This window comes from Chaetomium globosum, genomic scaffold (assembly GCF_000143365.1).
Source record: "Chaetomium globosum CBS 148.51 scaffold_4 genomic scaffold, whole genome shotgun sequence".
NCBI lineage: Eukaryota > Fungi > Ascomycota > Sordariomycetes > Sordariales > Chaetomiaceae > Chaetomium > Chaetomium globosum.
The window spans coordinates 2,266,396-2,292,480 of record NT_165979.1 but is presented as its reverse complement, the minus strand read 5'-3'; the positions used below and the strand labels follow the sequence as shown (position 1 = coordinate 2,292,480).

Sequence of the window (26,085 nt, the reverse complement as noted above, 5' to 3'; positions counted from 1 at the left end):
AAATGATAGTCCCCCAAGGCACCAAACTCAACCAATTGCGCGCTCTGGTCCGCAAGAATCGCGCTGAGATACTCGGTGACACCGTTTCTGGTACCGCGGCTTCTGCTTCGGTGCCGCTACTTCCAACGTTGGTTCTGCCGCCACGAGGGCTACCGACACCGCGTCCCAGGCCGCTCAGGACGCCTTTGACAAGGCCGTCAATTCCTGGTCTGATAGCCGTCTAAAAGGTTATCTGGATGCTCGTGGGGTGGTATGTAGCTTCATTTCACTGGTCAATAATCATACTAACGCATTCACAGCCTGTCCCCCAGGGCTCAAAGACCGACGAGCTGCGCGCTTTGGTCCGCAAGCACTCCCATAAGGCCGCCTCAGGCTGGACTGCCTGGACCTGGGACGACCTGAGCCTAGACAACATCCGCGGCTACATTGCCTCGAGCGGTAACGCTGCGGCTAAGAAGGTCTCGGACAAGACGAGTGCGACGCGCGACGAACTGGTCGACGCCGCGCAGTCCGCCTACCTCTCGGCATCCTCTGCCGGCGGCGGCTCTTACGCCTCGGCTACCAGCTTCCTCACCAAGGCAACCGACACCACCAAGGCCGGACTATTTGACACATGGAGCGAGAGCGAGCTGAAAGCGTACCTAGATAGCTACGGCATCCCGGCACCGCAGGGGTCTGAAATTAACGAGCTGCGCGCCCTTGCCCGCCGCCAGTACACGTACTTCAAGTACGGCACCACCTCCCCGACCGAGACCCTCTTTGCCAAGGTCCGCGAGAATGTCCAAAGCGGCTGGGATTGGGTCGCCGGTCAGCTGCGCCTCGGCTCCGATGCCGCCAAGAAGAAGGCCGAGGAGGCCGAGGCTGAGGGGAGGCGCAAGGCGGAGAAGCTGCATAAAGAACTCTGATTCGCACGCAACTTGCCTGTTGGATTGCCATGGTAAGGGGGCCAGATGGGGCACTAGTCCTATCTAGACCGATATCATCATCATGGAGTGGGGTGATGTCGTGGTATTTGTAAGTGAAAAATGCTGTGACGACGGGTGGGGAGACGGAGGGAAGAAAGCATTGCTGGTGGCTTTTACGAGATTATGAGGAAGGATGAAATTGGGTTTCCAGGAAGTTCTGGTAGACGCCTGCTCTCTCCTGGTTCTACATTTGCCGTGCTTGGAGAAGTAGCGTTAGCTCACGTTGGCCGGAGTCAAGTTATTTGCGAGGTAGTCGTTGATTTTATCTGATTTTATTTGATTTATCCCTGAGCATGTTGAGAAGGTGAATGTGCTAGGTGTGAGGTATGAGCAGGTTTATGAAACCATGAATGTTTTAAGATTGGGGAGTGAGCAATGTTTTTTCTAACCGTTGAATACTAGGGGTTTGATTGCTGTTTTTAGGGGCAGGCAATAGGTAAGGTACCTATGTGGCCGTGATCGAGCCCGGGCTATATCCATAGGTAGGATGCGTTGTGGCAGTCTCATCTCAACAGATCGCGGTAGACCATCCCTGGCGCGAGACCCCCAATGATCGGGGGCGAGTGAGTGTTAGTCGAGTGGCATTGCCAGAGAGAGATATGTTTGTTACTGCGGCTTGCATCCTCGATATATTCACGATATTTCAAACCTGGAGACACTATGGCCCGGGTTTACCAGAGAGAAGAACAGCTGTAAGTTCGTGATTCGGCTGCCTCTCGAAGATTATCTAGTATCATATTCGTGAAGAAACATGCACACCCAGACTTTACTATTCAGCCTTGTGAGGTGGGAAGGCAGATATGATTGCTCGGCGTCGACTTAGGGGCTCATACCTACTACGCTGATAACCAAACCACCGAAACATTGAAAGCTCGGTAGCAAGGCCGAGCAGGCATCCGAGGGGCTCTTTCTGGCCTTCTTTTTTTTTTCCTTTTTCTTTCTGTCACTAAGCATTGGACATCAAGTCGAACCAGATTCCGAGTCAAGGCAGCGCCCACCCGTGGGTAGGTAAACCGCAGCATGGCCGTTTCGCTTAGGACTACCACATTAAGTGCCAACTTATTTATTCATTGTCGACCTTCCTAAACTGTAGTTCAACGCGCCGCCCGGGCGTGCTACAAGGCCCGGAACCCGGTTCATCCGGCGACAGGAGGATTGTATCCCCTGGCGCCTCCGGCATACCGAGTCTGAGTGAGCGCTGAAAGGCCCTTCGCTGCAATGTTATGTCGCACGGCGTGTATGGCGCTTATTCTGGTAAGGGCTATGTATGCAGAGAACAAGAGTTGAAGAAGCGAAACGCCAAGAGGCTAGATCGAGTAAATGCTGAACACTTCGGATGGTCGTGAAACGGGGGCTCCTGTGATACAAGCGTGACACGAGACTGACTGGCTCTAGCCGAGACAGGATCACTTAGAATGCAAAGGAGGCACTACAGCGTCACCCTCCGCGCCGCCTGGGTTACCGTGGGCCGCAAGATTACCACAAGATTGGGTCGGGCCACCCAGTCGTGCCCCCCTCAGGAGGCTTGATCTGTCGCTGATGCATCGTGCACCACGGGCGCAGGGACTCGCGGCAGCCACACACGGCACATCGCACGGCAGCCATGCGGCGCATGCAGCCCCGACATGCTGCAGTATCACCCGGGCGGGAGTCGGGACCGACGGGATGGAATTCTCAGGCGGTGTCGGCTTGCATGAAATGCCGTCTGCTGGGAACGTATGCAGGATCGAGTTTAAGAAACTGACCTCCCGGCGGCCTCCCGGGTGGTGCTTATCCTGCATGTAGCGTGCACCGCGCCGCGCATTCTGCGTCTGGGGAGCGAATCGCGTCAAAGCCCAGTCGAGAAGCGCCTCTACCCCGGTTCCGAATGCCCGGGACTGGGTGTGGAGGTGAAACTTTGTTTCGATTCTGGATCTGTCTCTGCTTTCATCCCATCTTGGTAATTTCATCCCATCTTAGCCATCAGCCTCGAACAGGAAGAGATGGGCTTGATTATATCCGGTGGCAGGCGGAGTAAACCCCGACTGTTGATGTGATACGACCACCATGCTCGTACCCAGAACGCCCAGGAACAGACCACCGGTTTGCAAGCTGTCGAGGTTGAAATCGATGTGGTCACATGCAATCCGATGAGCGAATTTACTGTAGTCGGCTGGCTAAGGTACCAGGCAGAACGAGGGTGGCTAAACGTCTTGTTGCGGGTTTTAGGTTGAGAACTGGAGTCCAAGTTCGAGGACGACGTGGTATTTTGGCCGTGCTGCCTGGGGGCCTTCCAAATTCGTGCCAATATTTCCCCAAAGATAGCACCTGACTGGATCGCTAAACAGGCGGGCCCGGTGGTTGATCCGCTCGCTATTTCCCAACTGAGACAAGTCAGGTCCGCCTTGCCGACGAGAGAGAAACCGGAATTGACAACTTCCTTCTCAAACCCTCATCCAACTCTCGCAGTCAACAAACCCCCAAAAATGCTTGCCACCCCGGTTTGTCGTATGTGCCTCTCTCAGGACGCCGCAGATTCCGGGGGGCCGTGGGCGCAGGAGCTTTGTTCTCCCCCGCCTGTCATCAAACTGCTGCGGCTTCTTGGGGTTGAGTGGCCCACTGAACCGGCACCACGCGGTCCCGACCGCGGGGCTCCGTCCCGATTTTGCGAGTTGCAAAGTCAAGCTGGAACGCTTTTTTAGTGTGGGGCCGTGATGCCTGGTCTGGAGATGAGCGCCCCGCCAAAGGTCGCGGGGAGCAGTTACTCCTTCCGGTTCGTGCCGGACCGGTTTTTCAGGCCCCTTTCTCTTTCCCTTCTTTTTTTTTCCTATGTCTCTTTTCCTTGTTGCGTTGCTGTTCTCCGCGGGTACTGCGTCCTCGGCGTTCCTGATGGTTCCTGATGGCAAAGTGCTTGGGTGGGCTGCAGGGAACTTGTGCAACACCAATGGCGTTCATGTCAAGAGCTAAACAAAGTCGGTTGTCCCACACCTTTGACAGCGCCTATTTCACGAATAGGGGACAGGCAAGGGAAACCTGGAATAGGCAAGGGGGTCATGCTCACCCCACCACTTCTGCATGAGGCTTCCCCGGGGGGCTTATGTCGAGTCATTCTTTTCCCAACCACAATTTGTCCTCAGGCTTCCCAGCATTGGCAACCTCTAGTGTCACACCCTCGTCTTGCAGCCCCCAATCCCCCATCCTGCCTAGCCTCCCTCGCCGTGAAGGCAAGGCAGCGAACTGGATCCGGATATACCACTTTGATGTGGCCGTGCCTTTATGACCATGTTGTCTCGAGCATCTCACAAACCATGGTAGGATATAAATCCATCATGCTGCCCCCCTTTGCACCTCCAGGACTTGCTACACCACAGCAGCAAGGCATCTCTCTATCTACTAAGCATTGGTATCATCGACTGAACCTCGACACATAACCACACCACAGCCAAACCACCCCGATCGAGTAATCAGAGTCCGGCCCACCATGGACGCATACTACGGTTATGACCAGTCGGCCCAACAGACAGTCCCGGCAGCGTACAGGCCATCCAAGCCCGAGGACTGGGAGCCGTACCACGACATCATCGCCCACCTGTACAACGCCATGAACATGAAGCTCAAGGACGTCATGTCCGAGATGCAGATGACTTACAACTTCAAGGCGACGTCGGGAGACCCACGATATCCCAGCGTATGATGCTTTGGCTAACGGCAATCGATATAGTGAGAAGCAGTACAAGACGCAACTAAAGAAGTGGAATCTCGACACAAAGTACATCAAGGCGTCGGAGTACATGTTCATGATCAAGACCATGAGGGAGCGGCAGGCCGAAAACCCGCCCAAGGAGACACGCTTCATGCTCCGAGGAAGAGTGGTGGATCCCAAGGACATCGCCCGTTTCGAAAAGCGGGCCCAGAAGAAGGGAACCATGCGGGACGGTGACCCAATTGAGTGTGATGGTGAGAGAACCAAATCGCCATTCTTTGTTATTGCTTGTTCCCGTTGCTAACCAGTATCTTGATGCTAGAACCTGTCGAGGATTTGGTGTATGGCACACCACCTCCTGAGGACGTCTCCTACCACCAGGCAGCCTACGCACAGGCCTATGCCGCCTACCAGTGTACGACAGCCCCGACCGTTTCATCCCCTGGGGCGACGACTGACTGACTCTTCGCCTTTCCAGACGACCCTTCGGCAGAATACTCCTATTCATACTGAGAGTTTCGAGACCGCCAGGCTTCCGTCAAGCCGGGTCAACTCGCAAGATGACAATGACGGATTCCAGCATGACTCCATGACAGCATGGAACGACAGCGAAGCTCATGTCGCTGTCAGCGTCTGGCTTTCGAGATGTAACAACAATAACGACTGAATTTCGGATGACATGGCGTGGTAAGGATTGGAACGTAGGATATTTACACATAGATTTTGTGTTTGGGGGCGCTCTTGGGATTTCTCTGGCTTCGATTTTTTTCACCATTTCAACGACTAGTACTTCTTGTTTTCAACTTTTCATTATGATTTTAGATCGAGCACACGCTCAATATACCCTGTTATTTTCTTGCATACGGCCTAATCAACATCGTCTCAGAGAGATAATATCGTGGTTTGGCCGCTTTCTTGCATGCGGAATGTTCTCTTTCCTTGTTCTGTAATTTACGAACATCAGCGGCATAGTACGCGCATACTTTACGAACGCGGTCCTTTTACAAAGGGTGGCCCCTAACCCTGGTTGCCTAACAGACCTTGTCGATTTACGAATAAGAAAGCTGCATAATGAGCCCAGGGTCCCATAGCTGCCTGACACAGAAGGAGCCGGGCCGATAAAAACGAGGTGACTCGATCCGGAACGCCAAATGGAACTGTTCACATGACATCGGCCGGGGAAGTCAAGCTTTGGCGGGAAGACGTTGACTTCGTGGGGGTGACATCACACAAGGCTGCATGGGGCAATTCTGCCTGCCGCCGCCAGGCATCGAGCCAAGCTTGGCCGAGGCTCGTTTTAATGAAACGGTAAAACCCGGTGCCCAAGCTTGGGGTTTCGGTCGCGTTGGCCTGCGGCGCTTCCCGCGTCTGCTGCACTGTTATACAACACCCAGCTTACGCGCGTCCGAAGCGCCGAATGTCGCTCCCAGCTGCAGCTGATCCCCTGTCAGCGAAGCTGATAGCGACATTTCTTTGATGATGTTGAACGCTGCGATTATGCGCGGGCCTTGTAGCTGCTTCATAGCGGCGCATGATCTGAGCAACGCGACCTCTAAGAGGCAAGTCACAACCCCAGACTTCCCAACTCCTATTCCCCTTTAAGATGGGTTGTCTGTCGTAAGCGACTCAGCCACAAACCCGACAGAATTCAAATCCTGGTGTTACCTTTGCAGAGAGCCAAGACCACCCAGACCGAATTCTCTCTCCAGTGGAAGTTGATGTAACCGGCTCTCGCCGTCCCGTCCCGTCCTCAATTACGAGAATCCATCCTTCGGTGATGACTCCGTGTGTACTAATTAAACTCAGAATGCAGCCCCAGACCTTCACATCGCGCCCTCGACCCTTCATATGTGGTTACGGTGGTGGCGCAGGTTTGCGGAACGTTGCACCAAATGGAACGCAGTTGGGTAAGTAAACAACGACATTGTTTCTTGTTTTTTTGCCCTGGATGCACAGTAGCATACTAGAGCTTGTAGGTTTCACGAGTCATTAAAAAAAAGGAATGCAAGATTGGGAAATCAAACAACACAAAAGAATCCCGTGGGGTGAAATACTGAAGAGGGCGGGACTGACGCCAGCAAGGCCCGGCTAGGACCCAAGAAACATGATACACATTCGATCCTGCTGGCAAGCCCGTATCCGGGAAAGGTAACTATCTATTCAATGATTCAGAGGTCCTCGGGCTAGCCGAATCCATATTTGCAACCACTTGCCCTCAAGTCTGCCCTTTCACATGTGAACAAACTCTTCAATGGGTACCTAAGGCACATGTACCTAACCCGGGTCGGTGGGTGACGTAGAGGTTAGTCCAGAAACAGATGAGTCCTCGACCGGAGACAACCTCGCTAGCAAACCAACATTACCTACCTAACACACACTGGACCGCTTGTGTCGCCCAGAAACGAGACTGCATCACCCATATTGGCGTGCTTACCTAACCGCTATGAGCACATTAACTATGACACGTCGGGTTTACGGACCCGAGGAACAAAAGACACCCCGACGACGGTTTCAGCTCTTTCATTTCTAGATGCGATTGCGCCTCCCTTGGCCGGGAAAACATGCGTGATTTAGAGCAACTCCGAACTTCCGGGTTGCGGTCCTTGGCTTGTTGCCGCTAGGGGGGGTGGTATGGCTGTGGCTGTGCTGTCGGCTAGACACGAGAAATAACCTTGCGGATGGTAGCATGCGAGAGGCTACGAAAATGTCGGGTATTGATGGCAGCGCCATTGATTTGGGTTTTCGCGAGTGTGGCGGGGGCTTCGTTAACAGCACACGGGGAACGTAACAGAAGAGTCCCGACTGCTCGTGTTGATGGTAGAGCAGTGTGTGGACATGGATGGAAGGTGATCTTTAAGCACTTAGAACAAGCAATCGTGGGGTTATGGAACAGACGGCAGCCGCTAATGCCCCGTCATTTACACAAACGGGTACTCTATGAACCTAGCATACCGGCTTCAATGAACCCCATCAAATGCGTCGCTGTTGAGTGCCGTGGAGGTTTGATAAGCACCAAGAAGCTTAAGCATAGAAGTTGACCGTCTAGACGAACAGTCAGTATCGTTAAACCATACATCCAGTCGGCAAGGGGTCTACTCACATCCTTCTTCTTGGCCTGTACTTCGGCAATGGCATCGACGTAGTGCTCGTGCCCAATCTTGTTCTTGCCCAAGCGCAGGGCAATCATGCCAGCCTCCACACACACAGCCTTGAGCATGGCGCCACCAAACTCATCCGTGCTGCGAGCCAACTCATCCCAGTTGACCGCCTCATCCACCTTCATTTTGCGTGAATGAATCTTGAGAATCTGAGCACGAGCCTCCTCGTTGGGGAGCGGGAACTCGATCTTGCGGTCCAAACGCCCTGATCGGAGCAGGGCGGGGTCCAGCACGTCCACTCGGTTTGTCGCAGCGATGACCTTGATCCGGTCGTCCGAAGCGAAACCGTCGAGCTGGTTAAGCAACTCCAACATGGTACGCTGCACCTCACGGTCACCACTCTTTTCGCTGTCGAAACGTTTGGTACCGACGGCGTCCAGCTCGTCGATGAAGATGATCGCCGGTGCCTTCTCCTTGGCGAGGGCAAAGCAATCTCGGACCAGCTTCGCGCCATCACCGATGAACATCTGCACGAGCTGTGGCCCCGCAAGCTTGAGGAAAGTAGCATCAGTTTGTGCAGCGCAGGCCCTGGCAAGCAGTGTCTTTCCCGTACCGGGAGGGCCGTACATCAGAGCGCCTATGACGTGGGTTAGCGCGGATCATCCCAGAAACATAAAATTGGCATATCATACCCTTTGGCGCCTTGATGCCAATCTTTTTGAACCGGTCCGCCTCCTTCATGGGCCATACGATGGCCTCGAGGAGCTCGTCGATTTGCTTGGTGAGACCACCGACGTCGGTGTACTTCTCAGTTGGCTTCTCGTCAACCTCCATAGCTTTGACTCTGCTGTCGTACTCGGCTGGGAGGGTGTCCAGAATGAGATATGAATCCTTATTCACGCCGATAAGGTCACCGGGCGTGAGCTTGTTCGGGTCGACTAGGCCGATCAGTGGCAGGAAGATGGTTTGCCGAGTCGACGTCTTGATGACGGCTGACTTGCCCACGCGGGTAGCGTCCAAGTCAATATTGGCACCCTCTTCGGACGATTCGGCGGTGGGGTCGAGGTCGAGCAGCTCCACGACGTTCCCGACGAGATATGGCAGTTGGCTACAGAAAAGCGTCAGCGGGCGCAGCGAAGGCGGCTGGAGCGCGGGGTAGCATACCGGTTGTTGGCGATCTTCTCCATGTTCTCCTTGATCTTCTCAGCCATGGTAGCTTTTTCGTGTGATAACCGCTGGTATTCGCTCTTCATGATTCTCGCATCGTTCTCAAGTAAGCGCCGGCGAGTCTTGATATCCTCTGTGCTGAGGCTCAGGATCTCTGGATCCAAGGCATCCTCCTCCTCCTGCTCGACATCTTCCATCTCGGCGTCGCCATCGCCGCCACCGCCGCCGCCTTGATTCCCCTTGTCGTTATCCTTCTTATCTTTGTTATCCTTCTCGTCACGCTCGCGGCGGTCGAGGTCGTCGAGCTCTTCGAGGGTGGACATGGCGAGTAGCGGGGCTTGTGGATCGGGTTTACGGGACGTTAAACGGTGAGTGTCAAGGGCGGAAGCCGAGGGATATGGAATTATTATGGATGTCGCCTGTTTTTCTCGGCACCGGGGGTGGCAAGTTGGTTGGGTACAAAGATGTGGGATGGGAGTTGGTGGAGGTTGTGGGAGGATAGAGCTCAATGGAATCGGCTGAGCGTAGCGTCGCTGCAGGCAAACGCGCGACGTAACCAGGCGGGACCCACAAGCCGGGGCAACCAACCAGCACAGACCCTTGCACTGTCTGGCCACGCTGACTAACGGCGCAGACTGAGGCGGAATGCTTGGTGGGTTAGTCGAGACTGGATTTACACTGTTGGATGCAGTTGTTGGACAGATAACTTGAGAGTATCGTTTCTGTAAAACCCTCGGAATTCGGTGCACTGGCAGGTCACGCTGGTTCGCGTCTGTAAAAAAACAACAACAAAAAAACAGCTCCAACCTCCACCGGAAACCTGAACGCTAGCAACAAACCGCCAACTCCAAAATCCCCAATGCCCCATGGAGATACACATTAGCGTAGACATAGATATCACAAAACATGGAACCACCGCCGCCACGCTGTTCGTAACAAAAAACAAAAGCGATCCTCCCAGCCGTCATCACTCGTCGTCCAAGATCCTGCTCGCTATACGGCCAATAATAGGGACTTCGTATCTAATGCAGTGTTAGCTCCCATACCATGGCCTAGAAATTCCGTGACAAGACCAACCTGTCCAAGGTGTCCGCATCCCGATACGCGTTGAACACCAGCCAAGCAATAAGCGGCAGGTCCGCCAGGAAAATGACCCAGCTAAGGAAGGTCGACCACGAGAACAGCAGATGCAGGACGAACAGAGCCGTGAACAACAGACTCGACTGCCACGCATGGAACCTGTCAAATACAACTTTACTATTAGCATCCTCCCATCACTACGAGCCAGCAAGCAAACCCAATCTCTCAAGGGAACGAACATACCTGACATAATCACTGTTCCGCTCCAGTATCAGCAGCAGAATCGCCCCCAACGGCGGCGCCACCAAGTACGCCAAACACGCCTCATAGTCCAGCCGCAGGCCCAAGCTCGTATCAAACTCGCTCACCATCCCCTCCCTCGCGCCCAGCGATGAGAAGTAATCGCCGACCCCGCCGCCGCGGCCTCCCCACGGGCTCCCCCCGTTCCCCGCACTCCCATTCCCATTCCCATCCCCATCGCCCAAATCCGCCGCCGACGTCGCGTTCCCCGGCACGGCCAGCGGGCTCTGGTAGCGGCCGACGCCTTCGCTCGACCACGCGCGCTGCGGCTGCGGGTGCTGCAGCGGGGGCGGGGAGATGGCGGCTTGGCGGTGCTGGTAGTGGTGGCCGGTGGCGGGGGAGTAGGCGCCGCGGCGGTTGGGGTTGTTGTTGGTGTTTTCGAGGGAGGTGCGGGGGGAGGCGGTCGTGCTGTGCGTCGGCGAGCGGGCGTGCTCCGGCGGCGAGGACTGGTACGGCGCGAAGTCCATGTTTTGGGGTCGGTTGAGCGTTGTTTGAGGTGGGGAGGGAGGGGGTCCGCTACCGGCCGCTGGTTGTTGGGTGTCGAGGCCGGGGTCGGTCGGTCGCTCCCGTCTGCGGGGGTGTTCGTTCCGGTGGGGGTGGCGGTACCCGGCCGGTACGGGGGCCGGAGTTCGGCTGTTTCGGTCGGTGTCCTGTTGAAGGATGCCCCTGGGGCAATTGTGGTTGGTTCCGGGGAGCTTTGGAAGCTTGCGACGTTCGTGTGGGTCGTCCGAAGCTGGGGCTTATCGATTGCGATAACGACGAATTCGTTTGGTTTGGTTGCCGCAGGTGTTGTCGCCGCGTCTTGCGAGTGGTCAATTGTGGAATAGTGTATCAAAGCCACCAAGTGTCGGACATCTGACGTCGTGTGCTGTTTCGATGATCTGTTTCGTTGGTGGTGGTGCTGGGCTGGATGGTGGCTGCGCCGCGAGGTCGAGCATGACGAGATCCCGCTTTGCCGCTTACCGGGGTAGGGCGCTGCAGGGACTCGCTTACGGGGCAACTCCTCGCCGAGGATTGCTCCCCGCTTATGACGGCGGCTTCGTTTCACATGGTTAAGATAATAATGGCATGTGTGCCTGAATTAGCCGTGGGTGGTATTTGATACAGTAAATTTACAAGTCTAGATATCGCATCTACTGCAATCCGGCGTTCGCCAAACCCCACGCTATATGCGGCGTGTAGAGGTACACTTCCAGCCAATTCAATACCCCCCCAGCTCAGGCTGCCTCCTCCTTCTTCTCCCCTTCCTTGGGCCCGTTTTGCTCTTCTTCCAGCATACTCCGGCGGCTCTCCATGGTAAGCCAGAGGCTCTTGCTCGCACCCTCCAACGTGGTCGTGAGGCCGAGACCAGCTGTCTGGAGCATGTGGACAAGCTGCGCGCGCAAGCCGTCCAGACCGCCGTCAATCCCGCCAACCCACTTGACGCCATCCAGATCGAAAACCTTATCCTCAATCCGTCCACCAACCAACATGAGTTTCTGGAGCCCGCCCTGGGCGATGGCGTCGTGGTACCCGGGGTTCTTCTTCTTGCTCGGCGCCGGGAACGCGGGCGGGCTCGGGCAGAGGACACACAGCGCAGCGGCCAAATGTGCTGGCGATACAGCTGGGAGAGTGAAAAGTGCTAGCGGCCCGACAAGCAGCGGCGAAATCTGGCCATAAGCGGATGATTCGGGCAATGACTCGTCACCCTTCGTGGCGCTCTTGGAAGCCTTGTAGGCCGCCTTGGACAGGTCGTGGTTATACACCACTTGGACCTTCTTGCCCGAAATAGAGGACACTGTTGTAGGAGTAACCTTGGAGGGGTCGTGGAACTCAACGATCTTGAGGGCAACGTCGAAGATGCGGGTCCGGATCACTTGTAATTGAGCTTTCGACGCGATATCCGCAGATTCTGATCCCTCAGTAGAAACGCTATCAAGGGCGAGCCTCAGCTCCCGCCTGACCGCAGCCCATTCCACCGCCGTGAGGTTGTTGTGTTGGAAAATCAAGGTTATGGGTGCCGAGCGGAGCAGAGAGGTGTAGGTACGGAGGAGCTGGGACTTTCGCGTGTCGGAAGGGCGTGCGGTCGGGGGTTTGGTGGGAGGAACGTAGTCATCTGGTATTCTGAAACCCGAGGTGGGTGCTGCGGCAGCCGTGGCATACTGTCTTGTCGCCGTGCATGGTGTAGATGCTGAGGGAAGGCGGAGAACGAGGGGTCGGTTCGAGATTCTCGATGGGTTAACGGCGGAACCCAGGCCACGAGGGATGGCGCATCTTATTCTCGGGGGCATTTTGTGGATTGGATCGGTGGAGTGTACCAACCTGATCCCAACGACAGCTAATCCGCTCGATTCACTTCGATATTCACTGACTTCGAGATCCGAAATTTTGGCGTCGCCAATCGCAGCACCTGCAGGGGTCATGACCGAGCGGGGACCAAAATCTGACGCTAGTCTCACCGCCCTAGTTCTGCCGTATTACTGTGTACAATTGCATGGGGTCTGTTACTGAAACCAACGGAAGGATCCCTGCGACCCCCGCCAGACCTCCGGTCATCGCGGGGTGCTTTTTGTGAGCTGAAGCTGCAGGTTCAAAGAGCTTCTGGTCCTCGAATTCAAAATGAGTCAACCTCCATCCCACCCTCCCGCTCGCTATTTCTGGCGGCTGCTTCGGTACAATTGGTATTCGGAGATCACATAAGGTGTTAGAACCATCCATCATTGAATAAATCCTCAAACCACAGCCAACAACAAACCCATTGTCTACCCAAGTGCCCACCCAAAGCTCTAAACCATGGCGCCGCCAACTGAAGACCAGCCCCTCGTTAACCTCAAGCCATTGCTGGCGAGGCTTTGGCCTTTGGGGCACCCCGACCCAGTCTCGCCAGTAGAAATTGCCGAAGCCATCTCGCATTTCTTCACCAACCAAGTCTCGGAAGTTCAAGCCGGTGCTTTGCTGATGTGCCTACACTTCACGGGCTTGGATCGCCAGGCTGAGGTATTGGCCAAGACAGCAGAATGCATGCTCAAGTCTGCCGCAAAGATTGATCAACCCCTCCTTCGGGCGGCCATTGACGCAAGGAGGAGGAAAGAAGGACAATATGAGGGCGGGTTGGTAAGTTTCTCGTTGTTATCTTCCTACCGTTCCCCTCCATTCACGCTCTGCTAGGTCGACATCGTCGGCACAGGAGGCGACTCCCACAACACCTTCAACATCAGCACGACGGCCTCCATCATCGCCTCGAGCCTCCTCCTCATCGCCAAGCACGGCAACAGGGCATCGACCTCGAAATCGGGCTCCGCCGACCTCCTCAACTGCATGCAGCCACAGCCGCCCCAAATAGACCGCATCCGCCCGGACACTATCGCCGAGCTGTATAGCAACACCAACTACGGCTTCCTGTTTGCCCCCGTCTTCCACCCGGGTATGCGGCACGTCGCGCCCATCCGCAAGCAGCTGCCATGGCGCACCATCTTCAACCTCGTCGGCCCGCTGGCCAACCCCACCGACCTGCGCGACCCAACCCAGCCAGCCGGCGCCGACCCCCTCCTCGAAGCGCGCGTGATCGGCGTGGCGCGCAAGGACATCGGCCCCGTGTTCGCGCACGCGCTGCGCCTCGGCGGCGCGCGCAAGGCCATGGTGGTGTGCGGCGACGAGGAGCTGGACGAGATCAGCTGCGCGGGCGACACGCTGTGCTGGCGGATCCGCCCCGCCGATGATGGTGATGGCACCTCCTCTGGCGGCGGCGAGGAGGCCATCACGGAGCACTTCCGGCTGCACCCGCGCGACTTCGGCCTGCCGGCGCACCCGCTGTCGGCGGTGTCGCCGGGCAAGGAGCCGCACGAGAACGCGGGGATCCTACGCCGAATCCTGGACGGCCACGTGCCCGACGACGACCCCATCCTGCACTTTGTGCTGATCAACGCCGCCGCGCTGTTCGTGGTGTCGGGCATCTGCGAGGCCGACACGAGCGACCTGGGCCATGGGGACGACGGCGCCGTCGTCACGGAGAGGGGCCCCGGAGGCGGGCGGTGGAAGGAGGGCGTGCGCCGCGCGCGGTGGGCCATCAAGAGTGGCGAGGCTGCGAGGCAGTGGGCCAAGTTTGTCGAGGTCACGAACAGTTTCAATGCTTGATTGCATTGGGTAGTTGATATATGGGTTTAGTTACAGGTGGTTTCTTTTTTGATGGAGCCTACGATGGAAATAGGGAGACATTGGACCACTCACAGAAGAATCGTGAACGCATTTTAAAGTTCCTACAAATCATTCCTGATCTATCTACCCGCGATGGGGCCATTTTTCTCTGCAAGATATGAGAGTCGAGAGCTAAGACTATTCTCATCTAAGCACCGAAGTAGGGATGAACGTTTGCCAGACACCTTCAAACATCAACCTGCCATCCTTCACTCACACCGCTATCATCGCTAATCTCCGCGCCCTCTGCCTCAATCGATGGCGTTTCCGCTTCTCCCTGTGTTTGTCCCGCTTCTCCCGGAGTTTGTCCAGCTCATCGCAGGGTTTACTCACTTTATCCCGAGACTTACTGCGCTTTACACTTGGACTCGGTGGCGGGACGTGCTCGTCTCCATTCTATTTGGACAACACACCCCTAACGACACCCTTGACGAGCGGCTTCCCCTCCACGAGCACCTCGCCGATGCCCGTGTCCTCCCCGCTGCCCTTCTCCAACCACCTCAGAAGCAGGTCGTTGCTTTCCTTAGGCTTGACGCTATCGTCCCGGGTGCCGACAGTGATGTGGGCGACGCGGTTGACGCACTCCCACTTGGGCTTGGCAGGCAGCGTCGGGGTTCTCGGCGTTGACGTTCTCGTCCTCCGGGTCGGTCGGGACGAGGCGCACGACGATGGCCATGATGCGGTCGTCGAACACGACGCGCTCCAGCTCCACGCCCAAGTCGCCTAGTCGCCCGTCAGGTTGGATCGTGCCCTCCGACTCGTGCAGGGATGTGTACCGCTCCCAAAGGTCTGGGTACTGCTTGGCGCTGGCGCGGTGCATCAACGTGACGTGGAACTTGGGCTGCACGCGGCGGGTACCCTGGAGCTGTTTGAAGAAGCGGGATTTGGCGGCTGGTAAGGGGAAGGGGAAGCTTTTCTCGAGGGCCGCAAGGACGTCCTTTGTAGGGAGGTCGACGGACATGTACTCGAGGCCCTTCTTTTTCTTGGGCTTCTCGGTGGCTTGCTGTTGCTGCTTGTTGCCCTTCTTGAAATCATTCCGGGAGCGGTTGGGAAGGTTGTGGCGTAGGTCAGGCTTGTAGCCGTCAAGTGCCCCCTGGATTGCCAAGTCCATTTCCTCTGCCGAGGGGATCTCCTTCACGAAGCTTGGGAACTGGCGGTGCAGCTCCTTGATGACGATCTCGAGGTTGTCTCTCGATCCGGCGGTGGGATCCAGGTCGATGACGGCGTCAAACCCGGAGTCCGGCTCCATATCCGCGTTGCATGGCTCGAATCGCTGTATAAACCCTTCCATAATGCCGACGACCTTGTTCATGTCCGTGGCGGCCTGGATGGTTTGGTGGTTATCGCCACGTGCAAAAACCCGCTCGTGGGTGATCCGGCGGATGGTGTCCATATCGTGATGGACAAAGTTGAGGGCTACCAATTTCGCAGTCGTGTGCTGTAGCTTGACGTCCGTGAGAAGCTGCTGGCGCTCTTGTTTCATGGAATTATTCCGGTCAGCGAATACAGCATCGCGGTCCTCAAGTTCGTCGAGAAGTGCCTTTACAAATCGCGGGGGCCGCTTAGCGCCCGTAATGTTGTCGTTTTGGATGTGGCCCCAGCCAAACAAGCTAGTAAGCGCAACGCCAATCGTCGTCTTGCCGCAACCGATGGTCGCGATCGGAACGAGGATGACATCGCGAGTAACGGGCGGAGCTTGACCCAGATCTTCGAGGTTGGCGGCATCAGAGCCTCTCAGGTTCTTGTGGGCCAAAAAATCGTTGCGCAGCTTGATGATGCCATGATTTTGAGCGTAGGCCTTCCCCAGGAACCGGTCGGCTGCGAGGCGTTGCCGGGCGTATAGCAGGTACTCTTCGGTGATTTTGACGTGCTTCCTCAAATTGAACTTTCTCCCCGAGATAAGCGCCTTGGTCGCCTCGCGCCATTGCCGGAACATCAAATACGGCTCCTCGAATTTGTATTTGAAGAACCAGTCTTGGTACGGCGCAACACCGGGGTTGGTGGTCATCTTGCACCGGATGACAAAACCTTCGACGTCGCGGCCATCGTGAGCCCCCGTCTCGGCGACCTCCTCGAGGAACGCCTTCACTTGGTCGATGTCATCGATCATGATCAAGCCCGTCTTGATGAAACCCCAGTCTTCGGCGAACTTCTGGACAATCGGAGAAGGGTAAGTCATGAACTCGGGGATATTAATGTTGATACCGTGCAGGTACAGGCCGGACCTATCTGGCCCGTAAGCCAAGATGTGCTCCTCGAAGCTGTCGTCGCACAGCTCGGCGACCGCTGTGGCATTTCGCTTCCTCAGCTCCCGGGCCAAATCTTGCTTGGTCTTGCCAATCCGCGCCAACTGCTGCTCAACGTGTCGCTCGCCCACTTTGGCGTGACTGGCGACGACATCAGACCGATCCCCGGTAGAGTGCTTGCTGCAGACGAGTAATGTATCATCCTCGAGGCCGCTGATAAAGATGATGCAGCCGTTCTCCTTCAGGCTGAGCTCGTAGGGGCCCTTGGTCCGTTCCTTTATGTGCTCCCACGCGGTCTCGCGGACCTCATTAATGTTGAAGAACTTGTCGTAGCCTCTAATAGCGATCTCAGGGACGTTGTGTCGATTCCTGGTGGTGAACAGGCCGCGGGCGTAAGTCGGCAAGTCTCGGAGCTTATAGTCGGACTCCTGCAGACGCCACGAATCGACCGTGATTCCATTCGGAGACGAGTCTACTGCGTATTTTGTCTTCCTCGCGTTGAACTTGCCGCGGCCCTTGCCTTTCTTGGTCGACTCCTCAAGGCCGCGGAGCATTGTAGCAATCTCCTGACCATCTTGCTTAACATAGGGGACTTCCAACCCCGCGGCGTCCTTGGCATAGTCTATCGAGGCAGTGTATCTCGACGCGAGTGTTGTATCCGGAGTTTCAACGGAGGCTTCCATGTTGCTCGTGTGTAGTAGTTTTGAGGTGGAGCTTGCGTGGTTGTGTGCAGCGGCGACCGGGTGAGGGGTGAAGCTTGCCTTAGTGTGGATACGGGACCACGAACTTCGGAATTGCGAAGCAAAGCAAAAAAGCGAGGATGAAGGGCGGTGGGATGGTTGGTATACCAATCTCCGAATGAAAGAAAAAGATGATCTTTGTCTTGGTTTGGGTTGGGAACAGAATCTGAAGGCAGTCCCGAATGCTGGAGCTTTTAACATGCACTGGCACATGGTAGCTACCACAGGCACCTGCTGCCCATTTCCGTCAAGCAACGACCAAACTGGCTGACTCCGATGCAGCGCGTCCAGGAACCAGGGCCAGACCTTCCTGATGAGTCAACGGCCAAACTTATTCCATCCCAAACTACATGGATTGAATGTGGCCGGTTTAACCAAACAGAGCCGCAATTGAAAAGGAACGCTGAATGAAACGAGGCACACGGATGGCCTCCACGTTCCATGTGTAGCCCAGATTCTCGCTCGCCGGGGGAGTCATGGACGCCTCATTTTTAAACTAAGGCCGCAGCGCTTACAGGGGGGCACGGCCACGGCCCCCAAATTGACAGGAACCCATGGGCAAAAGTAACCGTCACTTGTCACTTGCGTTGTGTACAGTGCGGAGAGAAACTCAGATTTGGCACTATAAAAAAGCTGTGTTCTCTAGGAGCAGCAAAACAAGCATTCCCTAGGCCATAGATGAGTTACCTAGGTGCCTAAATCGATGTACTGCCCAAGGTCCCGTCAACCTGGTTGGTATGTGCCTTGCTAATTCTATCGTGCATGGACAGCCCAGACGTACCCCACTGTATCATGGAACCCCACCAAAATTTTGTTCCACGAGGAATCTCGACTGAGCCAAACTAATAACTGAGTGGAAAGGCGGGCATTGTGTGATAGTCGGCAACTACCTTAGCCCAACTTTTATTTCACGAGATACACCAAGCGCCCTAAACATCCTTTAACCCCCCCCAAATGGCGCCCAACCCCTACCTCCTTGCAGCCGACAACCCAGCAGCGCTGCTCGCCCTCCTCCACGAAGACCCCGCCTTGGCGTCTGGTCAAGACGAGCATGGCTATTCCCTCGTGCATGCCGCCGCCAGCTACAATCATCTTAGCCTCCTCCGATCCCTAGCCCGCGAGTTCAAAGTCCCGATCGACCTCAAAGACGAAGACGGCGAGACTGCGCTATTCGTGGTCGAATCGGTTGGGGCCGCCCGCGTGCTTGTGGAAGAGTTGGGGCTGGACCCCAAGATACAAAATGATGAGGGACAAACGGCAGGGGAGAAAATTGAGGCTGAGGGCGATTGGCCTGCAGTAGCCGTGTACCTCCAGGGATTGAATGAGGAGCCGGCAGCCACCAACGGGGCACCTAATGGCACAACATCGGCCGGAACGGAACTGCCTCCCGTTCCAGAAGGGTTGCAAGTGACTATGGGCATGATGGATGAGGCGGCGGCGGGGGGGCAGCAACCAGACCCCGAATTTCGCCGGAGGATAGAGGAGTTGGCTGCGAGAGAGGATTTCCAGGCGCCTGAGGGCCAGGCAGAATTGCGAAGACTGGTCGAGGAGGCTATCGGCGGTGCGGAAGGGCTCAGTGAAGAAAGGAGCGTTCGGCCAAGGCAGGATTGAGGGCAGAAAATCCCACGGTTTTGTCCTCACTCATGATATTTGACCTCCCACATAAGGTATTCCCCTGACGAATTTGGCGGGCGGAGAATGATGCACTCGGCGTTATCTCCAGCCAAGCCCTTGGAAAAAGTGGTCGTGCTGAACGAAAACCAGGCCTTGTGGGGTAAAGTGGTGACGATATCGATCAAGGCCTGACGAGTCCACGACGGTGCGAGGAAGCCTTGCCAACTTATCTTGCAGAGCCTGCCCTCGCTCCCGCCATCGAGAACTTGGTACCGGGAAAGATAGGGGTCGATTTGGTCGCCGGCCTGGATACGGGGGCTTTGAAGTCGAACGAGGGATAGCCACTCATACAAGCTAGTTGCAAAGTCCTCGAAATCCTCTCGGCTGGTGGAAGAAAGGAAGCCTACGTCCGGAGTGAGCTCTGGGATCACAGCATTTATACTCTCGGAGATTTCAGGCTTGGAAGTGCAGTCAGTGAGAGCGTGCTGTGACATAGGGTCGGGATCGGGAGCTACAATCTGAATTAGCAAAGTTGGGAAGAGTTAAGCGGGGGTCCTTACTCGTCGAGCTGTTGCAAAACAACCATGTAATGGGTTGAGCGAGGGCATTCTTGCTGGCATATACCAAGCGGTCAAATCCCTTTTTCCCTGGAACCATGGATGGCGCTGTGAGGTCGAATTCGACAACTGAAAACATATCAGCAAGAAAACTGAACGATTCGTACCTTGTAGAGCTTACTCCAGCGTGGCTTCGCCCCCCGTTTTCCTTTGACACCATGCGGTTTTCCCATCAGTCCTGCGCGCTCATAGGCTTCCCTCTCCAAATACATTGTGAGAGTACCGTTTCTCAGCGTGAAAACATTATCAATTCCTATCCTGCCCTCGGACAGCATCAAGATCTTTCCTACTGCAAGTCAACATTGTCATGTTTCCCGAACCACCACTTAATCCTTACCATTCTTAATGTACTGGGTAAAGAAGTCACCAGAAAGAATGTCATGTAGTGACAAGACCACTCTTTTGAAAGCAGGTGCCGGCGAGCTTTTAAGCAGCTTTTCTTGAACCAGCCCAAGAAGCTCTTGGGGGATGACCAAGTCAGCCTATTGCCGGAATTAGCACGATTATCAGACGCTTGTTTTTCTCACCGCCACAATGGTCGAGGAGCATCAAATGTCAACTCGGGGTGAAGATGCACGTACCCTGTGGACAAAATCTTGGCTTGTAAACGTTGACCAAGGCTTCGATTTTGAGGGAAGTTGTTTTGGGTCAAGATGGCCCATTACTCCGTAAGTGACATAACACTTGGCGGCCTGGTAAACCGCAGGTTGATTGAACGACAGCATGTTGTTATTTTAACCAGAGCTTCCTGGCGTCTGTTGTCGACTGCTTCATGTTTGCTGTGTTGAATGGTTTGTGGACCACAGAACTGCCTGACAAAATCTCAGGCAGTTTTAGGCAGGCGCCGGGGTGTATATTGATTGTCTCTGTGAAGGTGATTGGCTTAAACAGTGCAAAACCCTGGACTGTTTCTCTATTTCCACCCCGCTGTGAATTTCAGACCAGGCACAAACCTCGTTTCAAGCAAACTGAACACCTGCCTCATGCACTTCCAAACCTTAAAAGTCGAACTCGATATTTGCTGAGCAAATGACTTTCAGGGGGAATAGCACCCTAAACTCACAATATCGGAACCGTTCACGGGTAGTATGCGGCCACCTTATGAGGTGAACACCGTCAAAATGGACTATCTCATTCGCTTCTCTCAGTCCCATGAGACTTTCCGTTTGCCTGAAATGCAAGCATTGGCACTTATTGAGGGGATTGACTTGAAGGTCATCTCGTACACTCTCGATGTAAGTCAACGCTACCGAGGAGCCATCGACAACATCCCTATTCCGTGACCCCTCTATTACCCCGCCCCCTGACCATCGTCAACAACACCCCTGCAGTCTACTGACTCAACACACCGCGACAGTCCCCATTTTGCATCGTCAACCTCCCCTCCGAAGCGGCCGCCCGGCGGCTGATCCGGCGGTCCATCCTCGCCATGTCGATCCACGAGCTCTGGGGGTCCGGGACCGACCTCTCCGCCGTGCACGCGGCCGTGCACGAGTCCACGGCACACCTCTGGGCACAGTACCTGAGCTGCTCCTTCAAGTTCACCATCGACTCGTACCAGGGGTCGCGGGCGGCCGACGACAAGATTCGCATCATCAACTCGTTCGCCTACCTGGGCTTCGCGGGCCCCATCGTGATGCGGCATCCCGACCAGGAGTTCATCCTGTTCGAGGACTGGGAGTTCAACTCGACGCCGCTGGGCATCCCCGACCCCAAGCACTACTACTTTGGCCGCTACCTGGCCACTGGCGCTCGCGACCTGCCCAAGAAGCTGGACCTGAAGAAGCGCCGCTATATTAGCACCACGTCCATGGACGCCGAGTTGGCGTTGGTGACGGCTAACATTGCGCTGGCCGCGCCGGGGAAGATTATGTACGATCCCTTCGTGGGGACGGGGAGCTTTCCGATCGCGTGCGCGCAGTTCGGGGCTGTGGCGTTCGGGAGTGATATTGATGGCCGGAGTATTAGGGGGGATGAGAAGAAGCGGACGCTGAAGGGGAATTTTCAGCAGTATGGTCTGCTGGCTGGGTTGGGGGGCATGTTTACGGCAGATTTGACCAACTCGCCGATCCGGAAGGCTGCGTTAAGGTATGATGGGGATGGTGTCAAGGGGAGGGTGTTTGATGGGATTGTATGTGACCCGCCGTACGGGGTGAGGGAAGGGTTAAAGGTGCTGGGAGTGCGCGATCCGGAGAAGTCGCCCTGGATAATACCCAAGGGGAAGGAGATGTACAAGTCAGTTATCACGGCATGGGTGGAGTGGGAAGGATAGATCTAACGTTTTGCAGGGACCCCGACTTCATCCCGCCAAGGAAACCATATGGGTTTCTTGCCATGTTGGACGACATCCTGCAATTCTCAGCCCAAACACTTGTCGATGATGGGCGGCTATCATTCTGGATGCCTACGGCGAACGACGAGCAACAAGAGGTCCCAGTCCCAACACACCCTTACCTCGAAATCGTCGCGGTGTGCACACAAGTTTTTAACAAGTGTATGTCCCCTTTCCCTTCATCGTATCGGCTCTCCTGACCTAGATGTGAACAGGGTCCCGGCGTCTGATAACTTATCGACGGATTCCAGATGCGGAAGTCGACCAAGATGCGATGCAAGCACGGGAAGAGATGAAGCCAGTTGGCAAGACAGTGGACGAACTGAATCCGTTCCGCAAGGCGTATTTCAACGGGTTTGAACCAGCTGCTGAAACAGCTGATGATGCGCCATAGATACCCATATCCATCCATACCCAAGCATATACAATGAAATTCCTGTCCCGCTCTTGCAGCGGCCGGTGCACGCCCTTTCCGCCCCCCCACGATACCGCTTCGTTACCTACTTGTGTTATCCCACCCTAGTTACATTCCCTTACCGAGAGCCGCCCGTATTTGTACTTCGCTGTTAAGCAACAGACAATATGCAACGCTGTATCCGCCCAAACCAAAAAACAACGGGGGGCCCTTCTCCCCGAGCGCGTGTATGCCCTGCAATCCAAAACCATCCGCCAGTACCCGACCATATCTATCGAAACTCCACGGCGCCAAAACATCCCCTGTTTTCCACATATTTCAGCTCCAGCTGTTGAAAGCTGTGAGGCGGTTAATAAAACCCTTGCTCGGATTGGGGAAGCGGGTCAGGAAACTCACTTCTCGCTTTTCCGATGAAAGTAGATGCCGCTTATCTCCCCTTTTACCTGGTTGAAGCAGACGTAGTAGAATCCCTCAAAACTCGCGTTCCTGATGGTTCGGATCCGGTGGTCGGGTACAAGGAAGTGTTCCTTCCACCTCATGAATATGTTTTCCCGCTGGTCCAAGTCCTTGATCAACGTCTGCGTGCCCTTGCGCATCTGCTTTTGGTACGGCCGAAACGCGGTGAACTTGCTCCAGTGTTGAAAGTCGACTTTTTCGCTTGCGCCCCACTCCTGGTGTTGGGTGACGAAGCCGTGTTTGCTGCCGATGATCTCACCCTCAAAGTACGTGGTGAGGGTCGGGTGGTCATCAGCCAGACCTTACGCGGGTTGATCAGTCAACTACGGCAACTCGAGGCACAGCGAAGGGGCAGAAACATACCTTGAATCGTCAAGTGCCCGCACATAAAGGACTCGCGCATGTCCACGTGCTTAATCTCGACCTCGACCTCATACCGCTGACGCTTCGACTGCTGTGTTCCGACGAACCGGCTACCAGCTTGGAGATATAACGATGGCGCAGGTGTCATGACTCTCATGTGCGAATACTCCAGACCCATGCCCATGAGGCCACTGTCCTCCACCCACCGCGGCCCCTTGTCGAGAGGGCCCCACACATCGGCCTCGTGTGTTTCCACGGGGATTGGCAATAGCTGCTCTGCTCTGGATTTCGTTTCGCTCGGGGGTTCGCAAGCCGTTGTTCTCGTTCTCTCACGGCTTCCGCTCGCCACACCACCACTCCCACCGACGGCACCCCCATGTGAAAGCTCGGCGGCCGCAAGGCGCATGTCTTCATCTACGTCAGTCGGCTTTTGCCTCTCTTCTGCTGCACCGTCCCGCGTTGTAGTCGTCCTTCCTGGCACGTGGCGCATATGGACATCACGGCTATCGCCATCGGGCTGCGGTCCCGGCGACATCGTAACCGACCGCGAGTCACCGCTCGTGGCTGTGTCTGGGCGGGGCTCGTGGTCGGTGGTATATGCAGAGGGGGAACGAGGACGCCAGCTCGACGGTGATAGCGGGTCTGGAGAAGTCGGGCTACTCTCGGCGGTGGGTTGCGAAGGCTGCTCCTCATCGGGGTCGGGACATGACGAGAGTGGATAGAAGTGCGGTGATGGCGGGTCGGGCCTGTTGGAAGAGGGCGTTGGCATGTCAGGCGGTAGAAATAATTGGGCGATTTGATGCTCGATCGTCAACCAGGCGTGGGTCGAGTCAACGCGATGAAAGGAGGCGTAAGACGTGGGTGGATGTGACGAGGAATTGGAAATGGACGCGATCCGGGCCGTAAACCAAAAATAAATATATAGGGACTGGCACGTCTTAGGCGACGGGCGCAATCGATGAACGAGGACGGGGGCCCCCGAGAGTTGCAGTCCAAGGTGTTCTTTCTCGGAGGGTAGTCGGTGATGGTCTCGTGGGTGAATCCGTTGTGGTGGAGCTTAGCCAAGAGCCTTGGGGCGGCTCGCGGGGAAGAATGCGGGCGGTGTGTCTCCGAGGGCCGGTCGCGCAGTCGGTTCCGGTTTGGAAATGAAGGATAAACGATCACGGAAATCAGCCAGCGGATGTGAGCGCGAAGGGGATGTTGGTTATCTGTGGGCGGAAAGGGAGAAGGTCAAGAATTGAAGCTCAGTAACAATGATGTCGCCATTGGGTGATCGGCCCATAACCACCTAACTCGGTCCTTAATGGAAGCCATGTGCTCACTGTTCCCAAGGACGGGCCATTCAGAGCCCAAGCGACAGCCCAGCGTCAATCTTGGCATCCACCATTCCAGGCTTTCGACGATTTTAAACAGCCCGGATACCTGTCAAGCAACTCAAATTACTCCTATGGCCTCGGAGTTCATTGCTTCAATCTCCCAAACACTGTTTTAGTGAAACGTAAGACAACAATAATTCTTGTGTTCCTGTGATGTGTCTATTGTAATCCAACTTTGGACAACCAATCCCCGCCGAGCACCCAAAGCCACACTCACAAGCTTGCAGGTAGCACAGATGTCAACAAGCGATTGGCTTCAGGGGGGTGTATTGACCGCTGGCCGTTAAGCCAACTGCGGGCTGGGAAAGAAGCGTGGTTTGTGAACAGCCTCCCCATCTTTCTCATCTCCCGAGCTCACGATCCATGGTGTTCTCTGTGGGAGTCCAGGCTCTGTCTGATTGCTTCCATCACGATAGCCCCATCTTTTTAGCCTCCGCAACGGTGTGCGCACCATAATAAGAGCAGCGCCATAAAGTCCGCAGCCATGGTTGGCTGGCATCTCTCCGTCCCCATGATCATCAATCGAGTAGGTTGGCGGTCTTAGGACGGCTTTGTTAGATCTGTGAAGTGCCGAGAACGTTTTCCTCCCGTCGACGCCTTGTTTGTTGAGAAGCTTCGTAGCCTCAGATTGGCTTAATCTTGAAGTGAAGAGCGATGAGGCTGAAAACCAACGCCTTGAGATCTTGCACAAGGTAGTAGAAGACACGGAGACCTTCCGGATCCGCAGACTCCGTCACGTCGTTGATCGAACCAATCTTCGCCGTCTACTTGGAGTTAGTTATTAACCAGGTGAAAGGGGGGGTGATGGGGGGGGATCATGGCTGCCTGAACTGACCTCGAAAGAGATGTGATCATTTCCAACCCGAATCTCCAACTCCTGCCTCCCGTCCTTGTTCTTAGTCGGCCATTTTGCGTCATCCTCCCTACAGACCATCATTAGTGATGCGCCCCCAAATCCTCGGGCTGCCAACCATACTTCAATATCTCGCTTTCCTTCACGATTCTCTTGATCTCATCGACAACCAAGGAGCTCACAAACACTACGATGAAGCTCAATGTCAGTCGACTGCTGGCTCGAGGGCTGTGGGATGAATCTTTTCCCCGTACTCTCTTTCCGAATCAGACTATCATTCCGGTAGTTAGAGTTGTTGGCGTAGCGCGCAGTGGCGCTACGTCCATCCCCGACAACTCGAAAATCGAACTCTGGATGACACAACACGATCAGCTGGGTTCAAGGATCTGTGTCGGGGGCGAGCAGGAGCATACCGAGGAACTCGTGGCCGAAGCGACCTTGATGGCCCGAGCTGTTATTAAAGCCCTGAATTAGTCTTCCATATCAAAATTGTAGGGAAAAAGCAATGCATACTAGTAGCGGATGTAAAACGGCTCGTTCAAGTTTGACATGGCGGCGACGAAGGTGGGTTGCGACAAGGTGTAAATGCGAACCCTCGCGACAGCCGC

The 26,085-nt window shown here is 55.4% G+C and overlaps 12 protein-coding genes across 12 annotated transcripts in view; 5 read left to right on the top strand and 7 right to left on the bottom strand.

The window, feature by feature from the left end:
- CHGG_04471 (uncharacterized protein) overlaps positions 1-905 on the top strand; it is a gene marked incomplete at both ends in the record, with an annotated part of 1,674 nt that extends 769 nt beyond the window's left edge. The window contains 2 exons of the mRNA XM_001223684.1: positions 228-250; positions 300-905. Of these exons, the coding sequence (XP_001223685.1) occupies positions 228-250; positions 300-905 (629 nt within the window). The remainder of the gene's footprint in view (positions 1-227; positions 251-299) is intronic.
- Positions 906-4,425: 3,520 nt separating this feature from the next.
- Positions 4,426-5,160, top strand: CHGG_04470 (uncharacterized protein; the record flags this gene model as incomplete). Its single annotated transcript, XM_001223683.1, has 4 exons — positions 4,426-4,632; positions 4,694-4,901; positions 4,970-5,062; positions 5,126-5,160. 4 exons carry the CDS (start codon positions 4,426-4,428, stop codon positions 5,158-5,160), a joined length of 543 nt encoding a protein of 180 aa, XP_001223684.1.
- A 2,508-nt stretch (positions 5,161-7,668) lies between these two features.
- Positions 7,669-8,579, bottom strand: CHGG_04469 (uncharacterized protein; the record flags this gene model as incomplete). The annotated part of the gene is made up of 3 exons (XM_001223682.1): positions 7,669-7,689; positions 7,913-8,382; positions 8,438-8,579. 3 exons carry the CDS (start codon positions 8,577-8,579, stop codon positions 7,669-7,671), a joined length of 633 nt encoding a protein of 210 aa, XP_001223683.1.
- A 1,300-nt stretch (positions 8,580-9,879) lies between these two features.
- CHGG_04468 (uncharacterized protein) lies at positions 9,880-10,759 on the bottom strand (the record flags this gene model as incomplete). The annotated part of the gene is made up of 3 exons (XM_001223681.1): positions 9,880-9,934; positions 9,990-10,151; positions 10,236-10,759. The coding sequence occupies 3 exons, from the start codon at positions 10,757-10,759 to the stop codon at positions 9,880-9,882; spliced, it is 741 nt and encodes a 246-aa protein (XP_001223682.1).
- Positions 10,760-11,509: 750 nt separating this feature from the next.
- Positions 11,510-12,245, bottom strand: CHGG_04467 (uncharacterized protein; the record flags this gene model as incomplete). Its single annotated transcript, XM_001223680.1, has 2 exons — positions 11,510-12,183; positions 12,236-12,245. 2 exons carry the CDS (start codon positions 12,243-12,245, stop codon positions 11,510-11,512), a joined length of 684 nt encoding a protein of 227 aa, XP_001223681.1.
- Positions 12,246-13,064: 819 nt separating this feature from the next.
- On the top strand, positions 13,065-14,405 carry CHGG_04466 (uncharacterized protein; the record flags this gene model as incomplete). The annotated part of the gene is made up of 2 exons (XM_001223679.1): positions 13,065-13,385; positions 13,440-14,405. The coding sequence occupies 2 exons, from the start codon at positions 13,065-13,067 to the stop codon at positions 14,403-14,405; spliced, it is 1,287 nt and encodes a 428-aa protein (XP_001223680.1).
- Positions 14,406-14,861: 456 nt separating this feature from the next.
- On the bottom strand, positions 14,862-17,394 carry CHGG_04465 (uncharacterized protein; the record flags this gene model as incomplete). Its single annotated transcript, XM_001223678.1, has 2 exons — positions 14,862-15,047; positions 15,130-17,394. 2 exons carry the CDS (start codon positions 17,392-17,394, stop codon positions 14,862-14,864), a joined length of 2,451 nt encoding a protein of 816 aa, XP_001223679.1.
- A 1,011-nt stretch (positions 17,395-18,405) lies between these two features.
- CHGG_04464 (uncharacterized protein) lies at positions 18,406-19,062 on the top strand (the record flags this gene model as incomplete). The annotated part of the gene is made up of 1 exon (XM_001223677.1): positions 18,406-19,062. One exon carries the CDS (start codon positions 18,406-18,408, stop codon positions 19,060-19,062), a length of 657 nt encoding a protein of 218 aa, XP_001223678.1.
- Positions 19,063-19,088: 26 nt separating this feature from the next.
- CHGG_04463 (uncharacterized protein) lies at positions 19,089-19,894 on the bottom strand (the record flags this gene model as incomplete). Its single annotated transcript, XM_001223676.1, has 3 exons — positions 19,089-19,576; positions 19,626-19,751; positions 19,804-19,894. The coding sequence occupies 3 exons, from the start codon at positions 19,892-19,894 to the stop codon at positions 19,089-19,091; spliced, it is 705 nt and encodes a 234-aa protein (XP_001223677.1).
- A 909-nt stretch (positions 19,895-20,803) lies between these two features.
- On the top strand, positions 20,804-22,408 carry CHGG_04462 (uncharacterized protein; the record flags this gene model as incomplete). The annotated part of the gene is made up of 4 exons (XM_001223675.1): positions 20,804-20,917; positions 21,040-21,770; positions 21,971-22,176; positions 22,266-22,408. 4 exons carry the CDS (start codon positions 20,804-20,806, stop codon positions 22,406-22,408), a joined length of 1,194 nt encoding a protein of 397 aa, XP_001223676.1.
- Positions 22,409-22,821: 413 nt separating this feature from the next.
- CHGG_04461 (uncharacterized protein) lies at positions 22,822-23,783 on the bottom strand (the record flags this gene model as incomplete). Its single annotated transcript, XM_001223674.1, has 2 exons — positions 22,822-23,186; positions 23,249-23,783. The coding sequence occupies 2 exons, from the start codon at positions 23,781-23,783 to the stop codon at positions 22,822-22,824; spliced, it is 900 nt and encodes a 299-aa protein (XP_001223675.1).
- Positions 23,784-25,247: 1,464 nt separating this feature from the next.
- CHGG_04460 (uncharacterized protein) lies at positions 25,248-26,028 on the bottom strand (the record flags this gene model as incomplete). Its single annotated transcript, XM_001223673.1, has 6 exons — positions 25,248-25,388; positions 25,460-25,547; positions 25,601-25,664; positions 25,732-25,827; positions 25,891-25,928; positions 25,991-26,028. The coding sequence occupies 6 exons, from the start codon at positions 26,026-26,028 to the stop codon at positions 25,248-25,250; spliced, it is 465 nt and encodes a 154-aa protein (XP_001223674.1).
- Between the last annotated feature and the right edge of the window lie 57 nt (positions 26,029-26,085).